The sequence below is a fragment of the Polypterus senegalus genome, chromosome 13 (assembly GCF_016835505.1).
Source record: "Polypterus senegalus isolate Bchr_013 chromosome 13, ASM1683550v1, whole genome shotgun sequence".
Taxonomy (NCBI): domain Eukaryota; kingdom Metazoa; phylum Chordata; class Cladistia; order Polypteriformes; family Polypteridae; genus Polypterus; species Polypterus senegalus.
In genome coordinates, this window is record NC_053166.1 from 89124179 (window position 1) to 89145865 (window position 21687).

At 36.2% G+C, this 21687-nt stretch overlaps 1 protein-coding gene across 7 annotated transcripts in view; it reads left to right on the forward strand.

The window, feature by feature from the left end:
* Positions 1-21687, forward strand: part of LOC120542402 (serine/threonine-protein kinase BRSK2-like) — a 225937-nt gene that overhangs the window by 137671 nt on the left and 66579 nt on the right. For all 7 annotated transcript variants that reach the window (XM_039774850.1, XM_039774852.1, XM_039774851.1 and 4 more), the window contains exons 8-11: positions 2327-2473; positions 2895-2926; positions 7655-7819; positions 20938-21035. In XM_039774850.1, coding sequence (XP_039630784.1) covers positions 2327-2473; positions 2895-2926; positions 7655-7819; positions 20938-21035 — 442 coding nt within the window. The remainder of the gene's footprint in view (positions 1-2326; positions 2474-2894; positions 2927-7654; positions 7820-20937; positions 21036-21687) is intronic.

Consider the following 21687-nt stretch of genomic DNA (forward strand, 5'->3'; position numbering starts at 1 on the left):
TTAGAAAACAAATTATAGTTACAAAACCCAAAAAAGGGTTCAAACCAAGGATGAGACAAAGTGATATTGTGGAATAAATCAACTTTACCTTTTACATGACATATGGATCTTATGTCTGAATTTTAAATAATAAATAATAAAATTGAAATAATAACAATAAAATTAAGAATACATGTTTTTTCTCCTTCTGGAAACATATTAATAATTTAGCTTATTAATATACAATATATAGTAGGTAAATGTTATTCACACAATGAAAGAAAAACATTAAGACATATCAGAATACTAAAATGAAATATTACACAATTTCATATTACTCCACTTATGATTATAAAGTTGACATAAATATTATTGTAATGTACAGTTGCCTTTTGACTTGCCAAAATCATGTCACTAATGTCTTATTAATGCCTTTTGTTAACACTAGAACCACTGCATATTGTTTGTGTATACAGTATCTACTAAGGCTTTACCAAGTGGCATCTAAATATTTTGTTCTCACTAATGGTCCATCAGCTTAGCATGCTGATAGTACACCCCCATTTCCATATCCCCAATACTGTAGATAGCTTAAAATAGCTTGAATTAATATAAAGATAGATGATATCTTGGTGCGCAGATTCTTCTTTGCATATATTTTCACTTAAAAAGTTAGCATACTTTTTCATTAAAAAGTATGTTCAATCAGTTTGGCATATAAAATAACAAATAAAGTACAAACATATTTTTACATAGAAATATTGTTTTTAAAAACTGCAGCCATGCTTCCATATTTTGCAGAGTATCTATGTAAAAGGCAATTGGCATGATCACCTGATAAACAGTCTGCTCAGATTTTTGGAGTCGACTATGTAATTCTGTACATGCTCCACCATTTTTATATCTATATTTACATCATATTGTTTTTGTTTTTTGTTTTTTTTGTACTAAATTGTTCCTCATTCTCGGATAAGCCTCAAATTTCATTGGTCCTTTCTTTTTAAGCCATAGTACAATCTTGGATATGTGGCAGCATCTTCATGTGTGCACAAGCAAAGAAAGAAAGTGTTTATTCTTGCATTTGCATACATTGTTGGGGCGTCCATATCTGTTAAAAAATTATGAGCGAGCTGCCTTCCAGTGCTGTGCTCGTTACTTGCAGCTTTTTTCTTCCACAGTGTGTCATCTCATGTGATCTACTTTCCTCATGTCATATTCTTGCTGGCTGTGTACTTCATATTCCAAGTTGTGTGAGACATTGTGATACTGTTTCAGGTGACTTTATATTTATTTTTTTTTTTACATAACTGAAATATTCAAAGCACCAACAGTTTTTCAGATTTGTCTATTACTTTCTTCATCACACATAGTGAAACAACGTGAGTAACTTATAGGCATGACATGTATTTGGTGGTTATTTTCTAGTTATCTCAGAAGTGAAATGTCAGTTCACACATGAGGGACAATGCTTAATAATGTCAATAGGATTTGTTAAGGTAAAAAGGACACGCAAATTCAATCAAGTGCAAGCCAAAGGAGAGAGAATGCAATTCACACCTGGGTACCAGCATTTAGTGCCATTGCTTTTAATGGTAATGCAAGGGTTTTTGTGTAAAAAACATAGAAGAATGCCATCAATAATGTTTTCTGAATAAAACATATTTCAGAGGTCTCCTGTTCAATTTACATAAACTCCTGTTAAGGTCTCTGAATTGTGCTATTTCAAATATATTACCAGAGTCAAGTATATGATTCAGAACAACAGTTCTTGCTTCCACTGATTTCAAATAGCATTTTCTTTTTAACAAACACATCTGTGTTGAAAGAATGAATTTAGGGTGAACAATTAAAATATTTATAGAAGGAATGATATGTTGGATGTATTGCACCTCTAAGTCTATTTGACAAGTAAGAAAATAAATACTTTTTTCCCCCCATTATTTTGATGACCAGCTGACATTATTGTGACATTTGTCTTCATTTGTTCATTTAAGTGAGAATATATTTTGCCACTCTTTCTGAAGTTGTTTTCTGAATAGGAGTTTTTTAGTTTTATTTTCAATACATCTAACTCTGTCCACATTTATTTATACAGGTATATTTGGCCTCTCTGAGATATTTATTCTCTTTCCTGTAGTTTTACAAATAAGCATAGTTGAATATAAACAGACATATTGGCAGACAACAGGCATAAAATACACATTCATATATTTTTTTAAGTTTGCTCAATAAGCAAAACAACATATTTCTATATGCCACTTTACAGTTAATTGTTATAATTATAAGATTTGTTTCTTAGGAAATTGCAGAACAATAGTCAGCTCTACCTATTTCTTGCTGTATGCAGGGTGCACTGCCTTTTGACCATGATAACCTGCGACAATTACTTGAAAAAGTGAAGAGTGGAGTGTTTCACATGCCACATTTCATTCCTCCAGACTGTCAAGCACTACTGAGGGGCATGATTGAAGTGAACCCCGAAAAGAGACTGACTGTAAGTACACTGTGATCACTTGAGAAGTTCATTAATTTTATAAAAGAAAAATAAGAATTTAAATCTTGAGTACTGGAGATTCCAAAATATCTGTCTGTAAGTGCCGGGGAGCCTAAGTAAAATATAGTTGATGGAAACTGTGGAATACAGCAAGAAACTGATAATAAGAATGAATGTACCTAGTGATGTTACAATGACTGGTAAACTGGTTATATGGGCTAAAGGGCCTAGTTTAGATGAGAGTCAGTAGGACAACAAAAAATATAAACATAAAGTGGGGGAACCTTTTACCAGTGTGACTTACAAGCACATTAGTTTACTTAACTCAACAAAAGAAGGAATACAATTAATTTTGATTAGTAAATGACTTGTATATAAAATAGATTGTTAAAATAAACTTGATTCTCTTTAATCTCTTCAGCTAGAAGAAATACAGAAGCATTCTTGGTACTTGTAAGTATATCATTCATCTGAATTACTGTTGCAGTCTGTCTTAAGTTTATTTTCATAGTGTATGGTCTAGTTGGGGTGCTTTTCAAATGACATCATGGCTTCTGCTTTGGTCACTTAAGGATGACTTGCCATCTGCGAGAGATTGTTTTTTAAAAACTCTTTGTAAAAGCTTACAAAACAAATCAGCAGTCCAGAAAATAAATTAAAAAGTTCCTTTAAGTAATTAGCAAAATAAAATAGAGTAGCAGACAGGATCATGGTTGATGGTTATGATAGCCATATTTCAATAGTGTAACTGTTGCTTTTGTATGCTTATAAAATTTTGTTAAGAAGGAGAGTTGTATGGTTAAGTGTATGGTGCTGTTATATTACAAAAATCCCAGACACTTGTTATTCAGTTATATCTCAGGCACTGCCTGTCTATAGTTCATACATTCCCCCTGTGTCTTTGTGGCTTTTTATTCAAATACTTCTTAATCTCTAATTTTGCAGCTCCTAACTAGGTATTTTTGAGTGGGTGTATGTGGGTTTCCCCTGCGAAGGACGACAGCTTTGTTCTGGGTTGGTTCTTGTATTGCACCTTATATTGCAGGGCAACCCTGAACTGGATTAAACAGATTTAATAATGAAAGAATCAAAATTTTGTGAAAAAAATTACATCTACTATATCTTAAAATTAAATTTAAAAAACTAAATCCTCCCCTTAAGGTCAACGTGGTTATAATAAAAAATTCATATATCTACTCAGACCCGATAGTGCTCGACTCAGAAGAAACTGGTGCTTGGAATGCTAAGCATATATGACAAGATTATATTTTTGCACTTGCCTGAAGATAGCTTGTTCCTGCACTCCTTGTAGAAAATAACTTTGATGTACAAAAATGATTTTCCATTTTAATTGTATATGTCTATTGGTCTTTTGGACATATAGTAAGGTGGAGTGAGAAATAACATACTTAGTTCTATAAAGCATGGAAATAGAAAGGCCTTATTTTTTATTTACAGCAAACCAACTCAATACAGTCAAACCTTGGAACAGACATTATCTACATGTACTGTATACTCCAAGTTAATTTAGCAGGAACTTCAAAATGCGTGTATACATTTACCAGTGTTATGCTACAATCATAAACAAGCACTGGTATGTGATCACTGACAGACTTAGGGTCAAACGTGATTTCCTCTGTTTTTCTAATATCAAGAATGAGAAAGTTATCCTCACTCTACTGAACAAACCTCTAAATCTCTTTCTTATACAATATTTATCCACCAAGTCTAAGTCTGTCAACTAACTGGAGGATTGCCTATTATTAGAAAGCTTCACAGTGTAAATGTTTAAATAATATTAGTACATTCAGTTGTATATAATTTAAATAGAATTGGTGAGTTTGTATACACCTCCAAGGAACACCAGTATTTACAACCAGAGAATCAAAGTACCATTTACAGCAACCTGTGGGGTAATGTTTGTGAGAAGTAACTAGCACTACTTAATACTAAAAAGGCATTCATCAGATGTATATTGGTAAGAGGTACATACTATATAACTAAAACATATTAAAAGCTGAGCTAAAATCAACTAAGAATAACCTAGCATAAACTTTGGTGTTTACAAGACTAGCAACATTGTTAACTGAATCATTAATTGAGTCATTAGTCACCATGTGAAGTATAAAGGAAAAGGGTATAGAACCAAGTCTGCTTGCACCTCAGAAAAAAAAAAAACTCTTAACTACATTTTTCTCCATACATTTTATAACAATAGGTGTTAAGGCAACATGTCTAGAATCATTATTTTCCTGTGGATGTAGGTACTGTAACTGACCTTGTCCATAATTTTGGATCAAAATGAGACTTTCTAGATTGCTGAACTATATGGCACCAAGCAGGTGAACGAGACTTTAAAAAAAAGCCTGAAAGTCTATCTGGGCATGTTGCCCTATTGACTTTTATATTGTTAAAAGTACTCAGCACAGTATCTGGATAGAGCTTCCGATAGTTACTGTATACATCTGTCAGCTATTCTTTACTACTGCCTCACATTGTACAAAAGTCATTAAATTAGTTTACTTTATCTAATTGACCAGATATGTTTGTCTATCTTTCACAAGATTTATATTGGTGATAATTTTCATCTGATTTCATAATTTCCTTTGATTATTCTATAAGCTTTTCTCCAGTTATTCTTTATATCATGTCCTTGCTTCCCCCAAATTCTTTGCTCCATTTTCAGTTGACTAACATCCTCCTAACTCTATCCTTTATGCCTTTTGTTGTGTAGCTGTCAATGTAGTTTGGGAATATTATTATTTTTTGAGTATCACAGTATCAACACAGAAATTAATATATTCTATGGCAGTCTATGTTGCATGGTTCATATCTAGGTCCTTTGTCAGACAGTCCAGGTAAACAAGAATATCCTTTCAATTCCATAGTATCTTCTACCCATATACTGTATGATTTTGCTGCTTTTGAAAAAAAACCAATGATTTTGCTGCTTTTGGAATTAGATGGATTTTGTTATAATCAGTTAGACAGTAGTGATTTAGCTATGGCCATGTATACATTTCTGATATTACCATGACACTTATCCAAAGTGTAATTTGTCCTCTTCTCACCCTTGATTCAGTATATTTTTCAAAACCAGGCAATAGCTTCTCAAACATGCAGTAGTAGAAATGTCCCAAAATAAACACAGCGGCATTCTGTGTCTATTGTAATTGCTCAAATTCACAATCCTTTGTGTAGCACTTCCCTCTGGAGGAACATAAACAAAGGACAATGTCCTGTGAGCAAAGTCTCACAGTGAATAAAATTGCAGTAGACTTATAGTAATTCTAAATCAAGACTGTTCTTACCTTATACATTAATTTCACTGTCTATATACTTTTACAGTGCATTTCTTTCAAGGTGCACATGAGAAAAACTGCCCTCCTCTCCCTTTGTAGCCAAGTCTCAGTAAGTTAAATAGTACAGGACTCACAACATTAAAACCACTTCCTTAATATGGTCTGAAATTCTTCTATTTTGTTCTGCAACAATCTAACATTGGTTGGGATTACAGATGGTAATAGCAGCTGAGATCTCCATAATTACTCCTTTTCTTCCCCTTTGTAGTCATAGCCCTTAAAGAAGCACTCATTTCTCATCAACTATAATTTATCCTAAGCATGTATATATATATGCATCAGCTGTAATAGCAAGACAGTAGGTTTTGCTTTCCACTCCAGGCCAATATTCTTATTTGGCAAATTAGATGTAGTATTGATAAATGCGTAATTTTCAAAATCACATAAATTCATTAAATCTAATTTTCAATCTTAAAAATAGGAAAAAAAAAATACATGAAAGATCAGCAAAAAGAATAACAAGAAATAGAATAAAACTGCTGTAAATCTTACTGCAGAACAGTGCACTGCCATTTTATTAGTATCAACAAGATATCATTTAGAAAATAGATGCATACATTTTAATACTTTGAACTCTAGTTTGTGCCAGGTAGCACTGCTGCCTCGCACTAAGGAGACATGGGTTCGCTTCCCAGGTTCTCTCTGTGTGGAGTTTACATGTTCTGTCTGTGTCTGTGTGGGTTTCCTCCGGGTGCTTCGGTTTCCTCACTCAGTCCAAAGACATGCAGAATAGGTGCATTGGTGATCCTATATTGTCACTAGTGTGTGCTTGGTGTGTGTGTTTGTGTGTGTGTGTGTGTGTGTGCCCTGCGGTGGGCTGGCACCCTGCCTGGGGTTTGTTCCTGCCTTGCGTCCGGTGTTGTCTGGGATTGGCTCCAGCAGACCCCCGGGACCCTGTGTTAGGATATAGCGGGTTGGACAATGACTGACTGACTCTAGTTTGAGAAGCAGAATTCAGAAATAATTTAAATAGTTAGCTCTGATTAAACACAAATAAATTTTTAAAAAGCAAGAATTCGATACACAAGAGGGAGTTTACAAGTTATATTTAATGACTGACAACAATGCTTTTCCATTTTAAGACTGAAAAAGCAGTTAAGAATCATAAGCAACAGCAGTTTAATTATTATTGCTTCTAGTGTGATGATTAAAATATAGAGCATATTAACACAAAGTTCATATTATACCAAATAGAAGCATCAAAAGAGTGATTACTGTATTCTATAAATTGTCCATGGTTAATTGTAGTAAGATATATAGCATGTTATTACAATTGATATAGTGCTTTGTCACTGTTATTTAAAGATTGAGTAATCTATTTATATTCTTTAATATAAATATGCACATTGTAACAATCTAAGTTGTTGCTGTTGTGTAACGTTATCATTCCTTAATCTCTTATGATAAATCTGCTGAACATGCTAGTAAATTAAGCATATGCCTACAAAACTCATTAAAAATGAATAATGTATATTTTATTATTAGTCATATACCGAATCAATAGGGTGAAAATTAAGGCACGCTTAATTTCAATACCAGTAATGTATTTATATGTGTTTGTAAGATTATGTTCAGGTGTGATACATTCTTGTCTCCTAATAGTATTTTTTTTTCCATATTTTCTTACTGGTTGATTAATTAAATATTTTTTCCATCAAAAAATGTTACATTAAGAGAAATTTAATGTAGCATAGATTGGATTTAAATTTTTATTTAACCAAACTGTACACAACTTCTCCTAATAATTTCATTTGCATCATTCTGTTGTGCATTTCATTAAACTGTAATCTATAAAAGTTTATACATTTATATCTTGCAGAGGGGGGAGAAACGAGCCAACTCCAGAACAGCCTCCACCACGACGAGTCACTGTACGTAGGATCTTGTCACTAACCGAGCTGGATCCTGATGTACTTGACAGCATGCATTCATTAGGCTGCTTCCGGGATCGTACTAAATTGACCAGAGATCTGCAATGTGAAGAGTGAGTTAAACAATTCTGTGTTGGAAAGCTTGTGTATTATTTTTTAGAGCTCTCCTATAAATTCTTGTCTTTGCTGCCTGTCGTTCTCTTCATGCTCTGTCTTTACATTATTATATACTGTATTTTAAATACTTTTGTAATCCATTAGATGTGATATGATACAAAAGATCACACTTTGATATCATTTGAGATACAGTAGTTTTGTATTGTTTGCTGGTCATGTAATTCCAGTCCATTACTCCCTCGAACCGTTGCCTTCCGAGCCATGAATTTTATCCAAGGCCTCCTCACGTCAGTGTTGACTTCTCGTAAGTGAACTTTTCTGCTCTCTTCCTCCATCTTTTAACACTATTCATTTCAATAGTTCTCTATCCTTTTGGCCTTTCTTTGGAATTCCACATTCAGCCTTCTGAAATCTTCTGTGTTCCCAGTAGCTATGTCATTCCTTCTCTCTTCTCTGCGATACTGATGGTCAAATCGGAAATCCATTGTGCTGATTTCAGTGGTCTCTTTTATGGAGCATATTCTAAGGCTGTTTTGATAATGCATGCTTTAACTTATTCCCATAGCTCATCTGGGTTCCTTTATTCCGTAGGGAGGAGGTAGAATCTGTTCTTTACTTCAGCTTTGTAGCTGTGGCTGATCTTGTCAGTATCAAATTACTTTGTGGCTGCCGTTTGTTTGGTATTACAAAATCTGAGTTTGACTTTGTTTGACTGTGGCTACCAACACTTAGTGATCTTATCCTTAATCAGCACCAGGGTATGTCTTCACTGCCAAGGCTGCATTCTGCCACTTCTTCTGACATAGGATGTTGTCAGTTTGGTTTTTGTGTCCTCCACTTGGAAATGTTCAAGTATAGCGAATCTTCGAACAATTTTGGGTTCTGCTATAGTTCCGACTTTAGATTTAAAATCACCTATAATGTATATAATGTTCTTATTGGGTGTTTGCCATAGATAGATAGATAGATAGATAGATAGATAGATAGATAGATAGATAGATAGATAGATAGATAGATAGATAGATAGATAGATAGATAGATAGATAGATAGATAGATAGATAGATAGATAGATAGATAGATAGAAGGTGCAGTCGACTCTGTTTGAGGCATAAGAGTTAAAAAAACAAGAAGAGAGAAAATAATAACAAACCAAATAGTAATAAAAGTACTTTACAAAATATACCAATTGCACTTGGTATATATACAAATTGCACTTGTTGACTTAAAGCCTATATTGCACATTGGGAGAATGATATGGAGCAGTTTTATTCTGAGTTCAGGGCCATGATTGCTTTTGGATAAATGCTGTTTTAAGGCGGTTTGTCTTGGTTTTCATTGCTCTGCATCCCTTGCCCGATGGCAAAAGCTGGAAGAGGCAATGACTGGGATGTGATGAATCCTGTGAAATGTCTATTGCTTTTTTGCAGCACCGGGAGATGTAGATTTGTTCCAGAGTGGGGAGGGTACAATCAATTGTTCTCTCCGCTGTCCTGACGACCCTGTGAAGTGCTTTCCTTTCTGAGGAAGTACAGCTGCCGTACCACACACACAGTCAGTACATGAGCACACTCTCAATGGAACAGTGATAAAAGGCAAGGAACAGATTTTTGGGGAGATGTTTCTTTCTGAGGATTCTCAGAAAATACAGTCTCTGCTGCGCCTTCTTCAGCAGCTCCTTGGTGTTGGCGCTCCAGGTCAGGTCATCCTCCAGCTCAATGCCCAGAAACCTGAACACCAGGACCATCTCCACACAGGCCCCGCCAATGATGAGTGGCTGGATGTCAGTTTTGTTTTTTCTAAAGTCAATAACAAGCTCCTTCGGTTTTGTGGTGTTGAGAAGCAGGTTATTGACACTGCACCACTCCAACAGCCACTCCTCCTCATCCCTGTATTTCAGCTCACCCTCCTTGCCTGAGATGAGTCCGATCACCGTCGTGTCATCTGCGAACTTTATGATCTTGTTGCTATGGTGAGTGGGGACACAGTCTTATGTGTAGAGAGTGTAGAGGAGTGGGCTGAGCACACAACCCTGCAGCGTCCTGGTGTTGAGGCTGAGAGCAGTGGAGGTGTGGGGACCCAGCCTCACCCTCTGGGAGCGACCAGACAGAAAGTCCAGTATCCAACTGTAGGGGAGTGATGTAAGCCCTAGATCTGCCAGTTTGGACATCAGTCATTGTGGGAAGATGGTGTTAAACACTGAGCTGAAGTCCACAAAGAGCAGTCTGGTGTAACTCCCCTGCTCCTCCAGGTGGGTCAGGACAGCATGAAGGGCTATGGCCACAGCGTCCTCCGTAGATCTCTGCTTTTTAAGCAAATTAAAATGGGTCCAGGTCTGCTGGCAGGCAGGTGATGATATGACTCGGCACCAGTTTTTCAAAGCACTTCATGATGACAGATGTGAGTGCCACTGGGCGGAAATCATTCAGACAGTTCGTGATGGAACAGTCTGCCACCCCCAACACCACTATGAGGAGAATGGTTAGACTTTGAAGGGGGAAATTTACATGTAGCCTTCTTTTTTTTTATATTTACATACTGTATAGGAAGTAAAAATATTACATATGTTTAATCATTTGGGAAAATGTAAATCGAACATTATGGGAAAGACTTGGGGGTCTTAATAGACTCTTCATTTTCTCAATCTAGACATAAAAGGTTAATAAGGGTAAATGGATGTTGCAATAAATAGCATGTTATGCAGAGATTAAATCAATAGAGTTCCTCCTGAAGATGCAAAATTTCATCAGGAATGTTGTTTGCTGCTTTGGTCTCAGTATAGAAAAAAGGATAAAACAGTATTGAAGAACGCCTGGAAAAGATTCAGGACTGTGGTATACGAGGTTTGATGAAAGACGAACAGTATTTTAGTTTACTCAGAGACTAAAAGAAAGTATCTATACTAATAAAAGGCAAAGCCCTCACTCACTCATCACTAATTCTCCAACTTCCCGTGTAGGTGGAAGGCTGAAATTTGGCAGGCTCATTCCTTACAGCTTACTTACAAAAGTTGGGCAGGTTTCATTTCGAAATTCTATGCGTAATGGTCATAACTGGAACCTATTTTTCTCCATATGCTGTAATGGAGTTGAGCTCGATGGCCGTGGGGGGGCGGAGTTTCATGTGACATCATCACGCCTCCCACGTAATCACGTGAACTGACTGTCAACGCAGTACGTAGAAAACAAGGAAGATCTCCAAAAAGAGCTAAAGAAAACATGCATTATACAATTGAGAAGGCAGCGAAACAATAGGATGCAAGCGAGTGACACATACAAGCATATTCATGACCTCAGCTACTTCAGAAACAAAGCACGGTGTAAACCTAAAGTTTAAATTAAGTTCATAGACAGGCTGCCGCTGGCGTTTGTCATGCCCACAGCTAATGCGGGATACAAGTTTAATGAGATGACGCAGGGTATAAATGAGAGTTTTGATCACTTTGTAACTAAGTTAAAATTGCTGGTGAAGGGCTGTGCTTATGCAAATTCCGAGAGACTGTGTTTGTGGGAGGATTGACAGTTAAGGCGGGTGGGGGAGTGACGTCATCATCTCCCCTCCCATTCACCTCATTTCGCTCTGAGCTGAGCTCCGCAGCTAACGGAGTCTTGCGGAAGCAACTTTGTGACGCTGCCACCAAATACTCACAGAAAAATTCACAAGTTAATACACACGTTGTCTCTAGAGTTTCTCCACACTCTGAATCCTCCAGGCACTACTTACAAAAGGTTACATTGACAATCATGTAACGTTATTTTTAAAATGTTTCCTTTTTATAGCACAAGCACAGCTGAGAAGCTTCGATGCATGTGCTCCATAACTCATTGAAAAATAACGCATTTAATCACATTTTGCATTCCAAGCAAAGGAGAACTTCTGTCAATGCATGATTTCCTGGTACACCGATTACATTGATGCACACATCAGAGCTACAAAAATGTAAGAGTCGGAAGAAAGTGCGTTGCTAGGAATGATTTGAGGAAAATTTAGTTTCAAAAGACTACCCGATGGAAGCCTTGATAAAAGCGTGGTTTTGTGCAAACTGTGCAAAAAGGAGTTTGCATACCACCCAAGCACTTCAACCTTACGGTACCATCTAAATGCAAAACATGTTACAGCGAACACAGAAACTGTGTATGCTGTTAGCACTAGCAGTAGGATTTCGAGTACCAACAAAAGGTGTCGGCAGCCCAAACCTGATGAAATGACTGGCTTCAGGACCAAAATTAGTAAGTCAACATCGGTCAAACACATACAACAATATTCATGAGTGCAGCTACTTTGAAAACAAAGCACGGTGTAAACCTAAAGTTTAAATTAAGTTCATAGACAGGCTGCCGCTGCTGTTTGTCATGCCCACAGCTAATGCGGGATACAAGTTTAATGAGAGTACGCAGGGTATAAACGAGAGTTTTGATCACTTTGTAACTAAGTTAAAATTGCTGGTGAAGGGCTGTGCTTATGCAAATTCCGAGAGACTGTGTTTGTGGGGGGATTGACAGTTAAGGCGGGTGGGGGAGTGACGTCATCATCTCCCCTCCCATTCACCTCATTTCTCTCTGAGCTGAGCTCCGCAGCTAACGCGGTCTTGCGGAAGCAACTTTGTCACGCTGCCACCAAATACTCACAGAAAAATCCACAAGTTAATACACACACTGTCTCTAGAGTTTCTCCACACTCTGAATCCTCCAGGCACTACTTACAAAAGGTTACATTGACAATCATGTTACGTTATTTTTAAAATGTTTCCTTTTCTTAGCATAAGCACAGCTGAAAAGCTTATGCATGTGCTCTATAACGCGTTAAACAATAACTCATAGATAGATAGATACTTTATTAATCTCATTTCATCACACTTAGCATTTCAAGTGCATGATTTCCTGGTACACCGATTACATTGATGCACATATCAGAGCTACAAAAATGTAACATTCGGAAGAAAGCGCATTGCTAGGACTGATTGGAGGAAAATGTCATTTCAAAAGACTACCCGACGGAAGCCTTGATAAAAGCGTGGTTTTGTGCACATATATATATGTATATATATGTGGATGTATATGTATATATACTGTAAATATGTGTGTATATGTATATATATATATATGTTTATGTGTGTGTATGTGTGTATATATATATATATATATATATAGTATATATATATATATATATATATATATATATATATACATATGACAGCAGCACTCATGACAATGTCAATCATGTTACGTTATTATTAAAATGTTACCTTTTCTTTTTCATTACTTCTTTAACACACTACTTCTCCGCTGCGAAGCGCGGGTATTTGCTAGTACAAAATAAAACAGAAGTATTTAAAACTGTGAAGTGAATTAGTAGGGCGATAACCATAGATACATGAAATATGTTTAAAAGCAGTGCAGCAGATAGCAGTACTTTTGCTAACTTTAAATTTTAACTTTATTTTGGGAAAAAATTAATTGGATTGATTAGTGATTGATGAGTTGTGGTGGGTTGAATGGCCTGTCCTTGTTAATACTTTTCTTGTTTGCCAAAATATTATAATGCTCATAAACTTTTAGAAAAGATATTTGTATTATGTAAATTAGGTGATTGTTGGTGATTTTGCAAAGTGAAATACTTTAAGTCATAAACATTTCCTCTTATAAAAATCATGTACATAAATATTATAGTCTGGCTGCATAAGACTCCTAGAAATAAAACCCTACCGTACTGCTGATGTTATCTATGTAATTTCTGTGCTCTAGAATTACTATGATGTTTTACGGTAATTTGCATTTTTCAAACTTTCATAAACAAATTACTTTAATTGTCATTACCTTCTCCAGTGTTTCCAACATAAAACGGTAAATAATAATTTTTTTTGGCTTTCTAGATTTCTTTCATAGCACTTTCAAATTTGTGTACTGTTAGATAAAATCATATCTATATGTAATGAATATTTTATCCCCGATATTTGGGAATATGGGGTACCAGGCCTTCTGTAACAAGCTATTTGATACCTGCATAACTAGAGCAAGGGGCTGACTCTCATTGCTGGCAGTAAGTCAGAATTTTTCCTGGTGGGTGTGGGACTGGCTGTACCAGGATTACCCTTTGTCACCAATCCTGTTTATAATATTTATGGAGAGAATTTCTAGACACAACAAAGGGGAGGAGGATGTCTAGTTCGATGACCTTAAGATCATATTTCTGCTTTTTGCAGATGATGTTGTTTTGTTGGCTTCATTGGGTGGTAACCTCACATACACACTGGTGTGGTTTGTGGCTGAGTGTGAAGCTGTTAGGATGTGGATTAGCACCTCCAAGTTTGAGGTAATGGTTCTCAGTCAGAAAAGGGTGGAGTGCCCTCTTTAGGTTGGTAGGGAGGTGCTATCTCCAGCAGAGGAGTTTTACGTGTCTCAAGCTCTTATGTTCATGAACGAGGGAAGAAGGGACTGAGAGATTATCAGGCAGATTGGAGTGGACATTGTACTAGTCAGTCATGGTGAAGGGAGAACTGAGCCAAAAGGCAAAGCTGTCTATTTACTAGTAGATCTACATTCCTACCCTCACTTATGGCAACAAGCTTTCGGTAATCACTGAAAAAAGTAGATTGTGGATACATGCAATATAAATGAGCTTCCTTTGCAAGATGCCTGGGCTAAGGCTTAAAGTTAGAGTGAGGAACAAAGAAATTCAGGAATAGCTCAGAGTGGAGCTGCTGCATCTCTGTATTGAAATGAGCTAGCTGAGGTGGTTTGGGCATCTGATTAAGACACCTCCTCAATGCCTCACTATGAAGGTTTTTCAGGCTGTCCAACTGGGAGGAGACCTGGAGGGATTATATGTCCCAGCAGGCCTGGGAACACCTCTGTATACTCCCAGTGGAGTTGGACGAGGTGTTGTGTAAAAAGGTCATAGAGGCATCTTTGCTTAGACCTGGACAGATGGAGTAATGCATCTTCACAGGGGAGATAAATTTACACAAAACCAGTCAAATCTTTATATTTATAAAATCCAATGTCTGTCTGTATGTCTGTCCACTTTTCAAGATAGACCTACGTAACGGATTTAGATTGGGCTTTTTCTATAATTTGTTTGAACATTCCGGTTGATTTTGTGACTTCTCTCATCACGGTAAGTATTATAGTTCGGTTACGGCACCGATTTATTCGCGTGAATCCGAGAGACAGGCTGCAGGCCAAGGAGAGGGAGAAGCGGGACCTCAGGAGTAGGGAACTGGACGGGGCTATCCTCACTCATGCTATCCTCACTCCTCAGCCTCCATTTGAGTTGCTCTACTTCTCGCTACATGTTGGAGTGTATCTTGCCTCTGCTTAGCTAGCAATATTTGTTTGTTCAGCGGACATTATCATCTAGAGATTGTTAAACAGTACCGTTTGATGTTTTTGAGAGAGAGAAATCACAGCTATATGGGTTTTAGAGGGTACCTGCTCATTGGCAGAGATATCATGGCCACTTGCTCTTTTCCACACTCGGGGGACGTTCTCCCATCAGAGCTGAACACGATCAGATACAGTGGCAACGTTTTACATTAGAACATACCTACCTTCCACTTGGCCAGAGATACCTTGCCAACTTTTTACATTTTTGGCAAAGAGATCACAGCTACATTCTTGCCCCTGATAGCAAAACCAAAAATATTGTATATCAAGATGCCCTTGGATATGAAAGCTATCAATATAAATTTTTATCAATACAAATTATTAAATTTTTTTTAAAATTTTTTATTGATTTTTAGAGTTTGTCCTATTTCACTACTACATGGGCAGAGCCGTGGGGGACAGTATCACAATAAATAAATGGAAAGCTAATAAAATAAATATTAATCATGATGCTTATGTACTGCAAGAATCTAAAAGACAAATTTAGGTAGCATAACATATGCTAAGATTGCATGTGTGTCTCCACTGTCTCAAAGTTCATGTCTGTTAATTGCATTTATCATCCAAATGTCAAATTAATTAAAGACATGCATAAATGTGAAAAAGTAAGTACCCGCTCTTTACATTTTATGCATCAGTACAAAACTAATGATCATCTAGCTTTCACCAAGTCTAAAAATAGGATACATCAGATTTCAGGTGACAAGTCACCCATAACAAAATCATTTTTTTCATTATTTATACAACTAAAATATGTGCTTACCTTAGGATCTATTAAAATATGCAATGAAATCTTGTTTTGCACATCCTTCAAATATGGAATGTCATACTGTATATAAACAATACATACGTTCTTAATTTACAGTCATTACTGTACTTGCCTATGTTAAATTTGTTTATGTTCAGAGGTATTTCAAAATCTAGTTATTTTTAGAATTGTTTTGTCTACGTGACCATCATCATCATCAAGCCCTTCCGTGAGAATCCTAAATCCAAAGAGGACTGTTTCATTTATGTTAGGTAGAATGCCCAGAGGGGACTGGGCGGTATCATGGTCTGGAATCCCTACACATTTTATTTTTCTCCAGCCGTCTGGAGTTTTTGTTTTTTCTGTCCCCCCTGGCCATTGAACCTTACTCTTATTCGATGTTAATGTTGATTTATTTTTTATAATTATGTCTTTCATTTTTCTATTCTTTAATATGTAAAGCACTTTGAGCTACTGTTTGTATGAAAATGTGCTATATAAATAAATGTTGTTGTTGTTGAGAGTTATTGAACGCAAATTCTTTTGTTGTAAACATATCTTTTAAGTTTGTATAATACTATACATACTTTTCATTACGTGTGTTTTTCTTTTTAAGCAATTATTTAGTTTGTATGTACAGTACAGGCCAAATAAAACCATTTCAGGTGACTACCTGTTGAAGCTCATCGAGAGAATGCCAAGAGTGTGCAAAGCAGTAATCAGAGCAAAGGGTGGCTATTTTGAAGAAACTAGAATATAAAACATGTTTTAAGTTAATTCACCTTTTTTTGTTAAGTACATAACTCCACATGTGTTCATTCATAGTTTTGATGCCTTCAGTGAGAATCTACCAATGTAAATGGTCATGAAAATAAACATTGAATGAGGAGGTGTGTCCAAACTTTTGGCCTGTACTGTATGTTACATATGTTAATGAAAGAGTATCTTATATAGTACATCTCCAGCTTTATTGACTCCTCCTTGCAGGTTTCTGCTTAATTTGATCTGTTTATTCAGAAAAATCAAGCTTTCATACTTGGTGCTTATATAATGTAATCACATTCTTGGAAGATTTCACATTTTTTGCCATACAACAAACTTAATTTGGCTCTTTTGACATTGATCAGTTGAAAAAGACTATTTAATATCAAAGTGAAACAGATCTCTGCAAAGGGGTCTAAATTAATTCCAAATATTGAACACAAAATAATTGATCTCAAAAAGTATTTGCTTCCTTTAATATTACACACCTAAATCATCATTGGTATAGCTAGTTTTATAGTTTTAAAAATCACATAGTTAATTAAATTGACATCACATGTCTGCATTCAAGAGCTTTCAACTGACTGTAATATTAATGCACCTGTATTTGGAAGGTCCAACTTACATTTTAGTCATTATAATAATAATACATTTTATTTGAAAGCGCCTTTCAAAACACTCAAGGACACTGTACACAGTAAAAAATAATAATAAAAGTAAGAAAATAAAAAGCAGGCAAAAGAGCAGGTAATTTACAAGATCACAAAAACATAAAACAGTTCCAAGATAGGAAAATGGAGAAAGTTATGTGGGATAAGCTATTTTGAATAGGTGAGTTTTTAATCTAGACTTAAAAAGAGAGAAAGAGGAGATGTTTCTTATTTCAGGAGGTAGGGAATTCCAAAGTCGAGGAGCAGAGCAACTGAAAGCCCTGTTCCCCATAGTGGCAAGATGGGGGACAGGGACAGAGAGAGAAAGAGAAGAAGAGGATCTGAGACACCGAGATGGGATGATGATCTGTACCAAATCAGAGAGATATGGAGGAGAGAGATGATGAATAGCCTTAAAAGTATACAGAAGTATTTTAAAATTAATGCGATATTTGACCGGAAGCCAATGGAGCTGCTGGAGAACAGGGGTGATGTGGTGAATAGAAGGGGTCCTGGTGATGATACGGGCAGCAGAGTTCTGAACACGTTGAAGCTTATGAATTGATTTTTGAGAAAGACCAAAAAGAAGTGAATTACAATAGTCAAGCCGAGAAGTAACAAGGCTGTGAACAAGAATGGCAGTGGCCTGTGGAGTAAGAAAGGAACGGAGACGATTGATGTTACGCAACTGAAAATAAGCAGACCGAGTGACATTATTGATGTGTGAATTAAAAGACAGAGTACTGTCAAGGATGACACCCAAACTTTTCACACATGGGGAAACAGAGACCGGCAAGTTATTGATAGCAATAGAAAAACTATTAGTTCTGGATAATGTTGATTTAGAGCCTACCAGGAGAAGCTCTGATTTATTGCTGTTGAGTTTCAGAAAGTTAGAAGAGAACCATGTATTTAGTTCAGCTAAACAGAGAGTGAGGGAGGATGGGGGGAGAGCAGAATCAGGTTTGGTGGACAGATAAAGCTGGGTGTCATCAGCATAACAGTGAAACTGAATATTATATTTACTGAAAAATATATCCAAGCGGAGAAGGTAGATAATGAAAAGAAGGGGCCCCAGGACAGATCCCTGGGGGACGCCAGTGACCAGAGGAAAGGACTGAGAAGTGAATGATTTCAATCGAATAAACTGAGTACGATCAGACAAGTATGACTTGAACCAGGCTAGAGGAGTATGAGAGAGACCGATTGAGACTAACCTACTAAGTAGAATGGGGTGAGAAATAGTGTCAAAAGCTGCACTCAGATCCAAAAGAATAAGAATGGAAAGTAAACCGGAGTCAGCTTCCATAAGGAGATCATTGGTTATTTTTATAAGTGCTGTTTCAGTGCTATGAAGGGGGCGAAAGCCAGACTGGAACCGTTCATACAGATTATTATTAGTTAAATATGAGTGGATCTGTGCAGCAACTATCTTTTCGAGAATTTTTGAAATGAATGGTAAATTGGAGATAGGACGAAAATTATCAAAATTATTGGGATCTAAACCCGTTTTTTTCAATATTGGGGTGATGGCAGCAACTTTGAAAGAAGTAGGAACAGTTCCAGTGGTAAGTGAAGAATAAATGATAGCAGATATGAGGGGAAGCAAGGAGGGTAAACAAGCTTTAACCAGAACTGTAGAAATGGGGTCGAGCTGACAAGTAGAAGGTTTTGACTTACAAATGAGATCTGAGATATCAGTGACAGAGGGAAGTTGGAAAGTAGAAAAACAGTGTGATGGGAGTGGGATTACAAAGGGTGAACTACAAGAGACATCAGAGGCCAGATCTTGGTGTATTTTGTGAATTTTCTCAATGAAGAATAACATTAGAGAATCACAAAAGGAAGATGAGTAGAGGTGGGCAGGTAAAAAATCTGGTGACCTGAAAGAAGAATTGAACAGTGAAAACAGTAACTTGGGAGAATCCTCATTTAAACGAATAATGGTAGAGTAATATGCAGATTTAGTTAGATAGATAGTTAGATTATTGTGGCCTAACTTAGTCAATGAAGACAAAAGAATGCTACAAGCAACCCTGTGAAAGGTGAATGTATAGCACAAGTCAGGGGATTGATGCAGGAAAATTTTCAAGTCACTGAATATCCCTTTTGTGCTCTGTCCAGGTGTTGTTACTGCCTTGTGCCCAATGATTGTTGGGATACGCTTCAGCTGTCCTGTGACCCTGTCCTGGATAAGCTGGTTAGGAAAATTGATGGATGAATATCCCTTGGAGTACAGTCAATGATTAAAAAATGGAAACAGTATGGCACAGCTGTAAATCTTCATAGAGCAGACCATCCACAAAAACTGAGTGACTAGCAAGATGACTAGTGAGGGAGGCTACCGAGAGACCTTTGAATGAGTTACAGGCTACAGTAGAAGACATTAGAGAGACTGTATGTTCAGCAACATTTTCCCAAGTGCTTCACCAGTTGCAGCTTTATGGAAGAATGTTAAAGATAAAGCCACTGTTAAAAATTAAAAAAAATGCACAGGGAGTTTGCCAGAAAGTATATGGGAGACGTTGAAGTTAGCTGGAATAAGGTTCTATACTCTAATGAGATCAAAATTGAGCTTTTTTTGGTCATCAGACTAAATGCTATGTTTGGTGTAAACCAAAAACTGGACTTTATCAAAAACACACAATTCCCACAGTGAACCATGGTGGTGGGAGCATCATGCTGATGGGGTTTGTCTCTGTAGCAAGCCCTGAATGAAGTTAGGTGATAAAATTAAAGCAGCCCAATACACGTAAATCCTAACAGATTCAGTATGATAGAAAAATTGCATCATGGGAGAAGATTATTATTCCAGCAAGAAAACAACGCTAAACATAAAGCCAAATCTAAAATTTGTAAGTCATTCCTGTGTAATGTCAACATTTCAGATCTCAATCCAATTGAGAGTTTATGGCTAGTCTTAGAAAAGGTTTCACTCACAATCCCCATGCAATCTGACATAACTTGAGCTGCTTTGAAAAGAAGAATTGAAAAATATTGCACTGTCCAAGTATGCAAAGCTGATGGGGACCTATGCACACAGACACAATGCTCTAATTGCCAGTCAAAGGTGCATCTCCTCAGTACTGACTTGTAGGGGATGAATACTTGCATGATCAATTATTTTGTCTTTTGTTTTTTGTAATTGATTTAGACAACTTTGCAGAGATGTGTTTTCACTTTGATATTAAACAGTCTTTTTCTGTTGACCAAAGTCAGAAAAGCCAACATAAATCCAATGTGATTCACTGTTGTATAACAGTAAAATGTGAAAACTTCCAGAGGGTGATGATTTTTTTAAGCTCAGTAAATGCTACTGATTAAAAAGATCTAGAGGTTATATCTATTTAGTGCCTTGGAATACAGTGATTTATGTATGAGATTTTATAATATATACAAACAAAAAAACAATAAATATATGCAAACAATATACTAATAAAGATTTAGTGTGTCAGTATTTGTTGAAAAATTAAAATTATATTTGAATGTATCCTTTTTTGAGTTGTGTTTTTCACATTTATGTTAGTGTATTTGTTATAGTTGCATTATGCAAAATTAATTTCTCCTATAGAGATAACCAAGAGAAAATGATCTACTACCTTCTTCTGGACCGCAAGGAACGATATCCAAGTTGTGAGGATGAAGACTTGCCTCCAAGAAATGATGCAGGTGACATTATATAAACATAAATAAAAAATATGATCTTTTGAACCTTACAATTGTATACACCTTTAGGTTAGGGTATGACTGTAATAAGGAATCTGCCCTACTAATCATACTGTTTATATAAACATCTAATTTGTATTGACGCTCCATAAAAGGTTGTTTGCTAACTTGTACCAGTGCAGTTGCAATAAGCTCTGGCTCCCCAAACAATTTTTAAATAAATTAAGTCCTTTCAGCACTTTTCCATAAATTTATAAAAATCCAGTCTTTAGACATTCTTGTTTGAGCTATTCCTTATGAATGAGTAGCATTTTTCCTTAAGGTACAAATTATATTGTATTGTTTTTATTCAGTGGTACACCATTTCATTGTATTTGAGAAGGTAACCAGGATCAGTAGTGATTAAATTGAGGTTTTTGAAGTGATTGATTAACCCTATTGGCTTATTGTATTAATTGTATGTTGCAGTTTTACTTTATCTTGACTAGCATGTTTCCAAAGACAAGGTTAATTCCAAAAGACAGAACACTCTATGAAATTAACACATACACAGTTGTAAAATACAGAATTAAACATTCAGTTATTTATTTTTGTATAAGTAAAGTTCCTGTTGAAATTTTTAAAATACAGTAATCCCTCCTCGATCGCGGGGGTT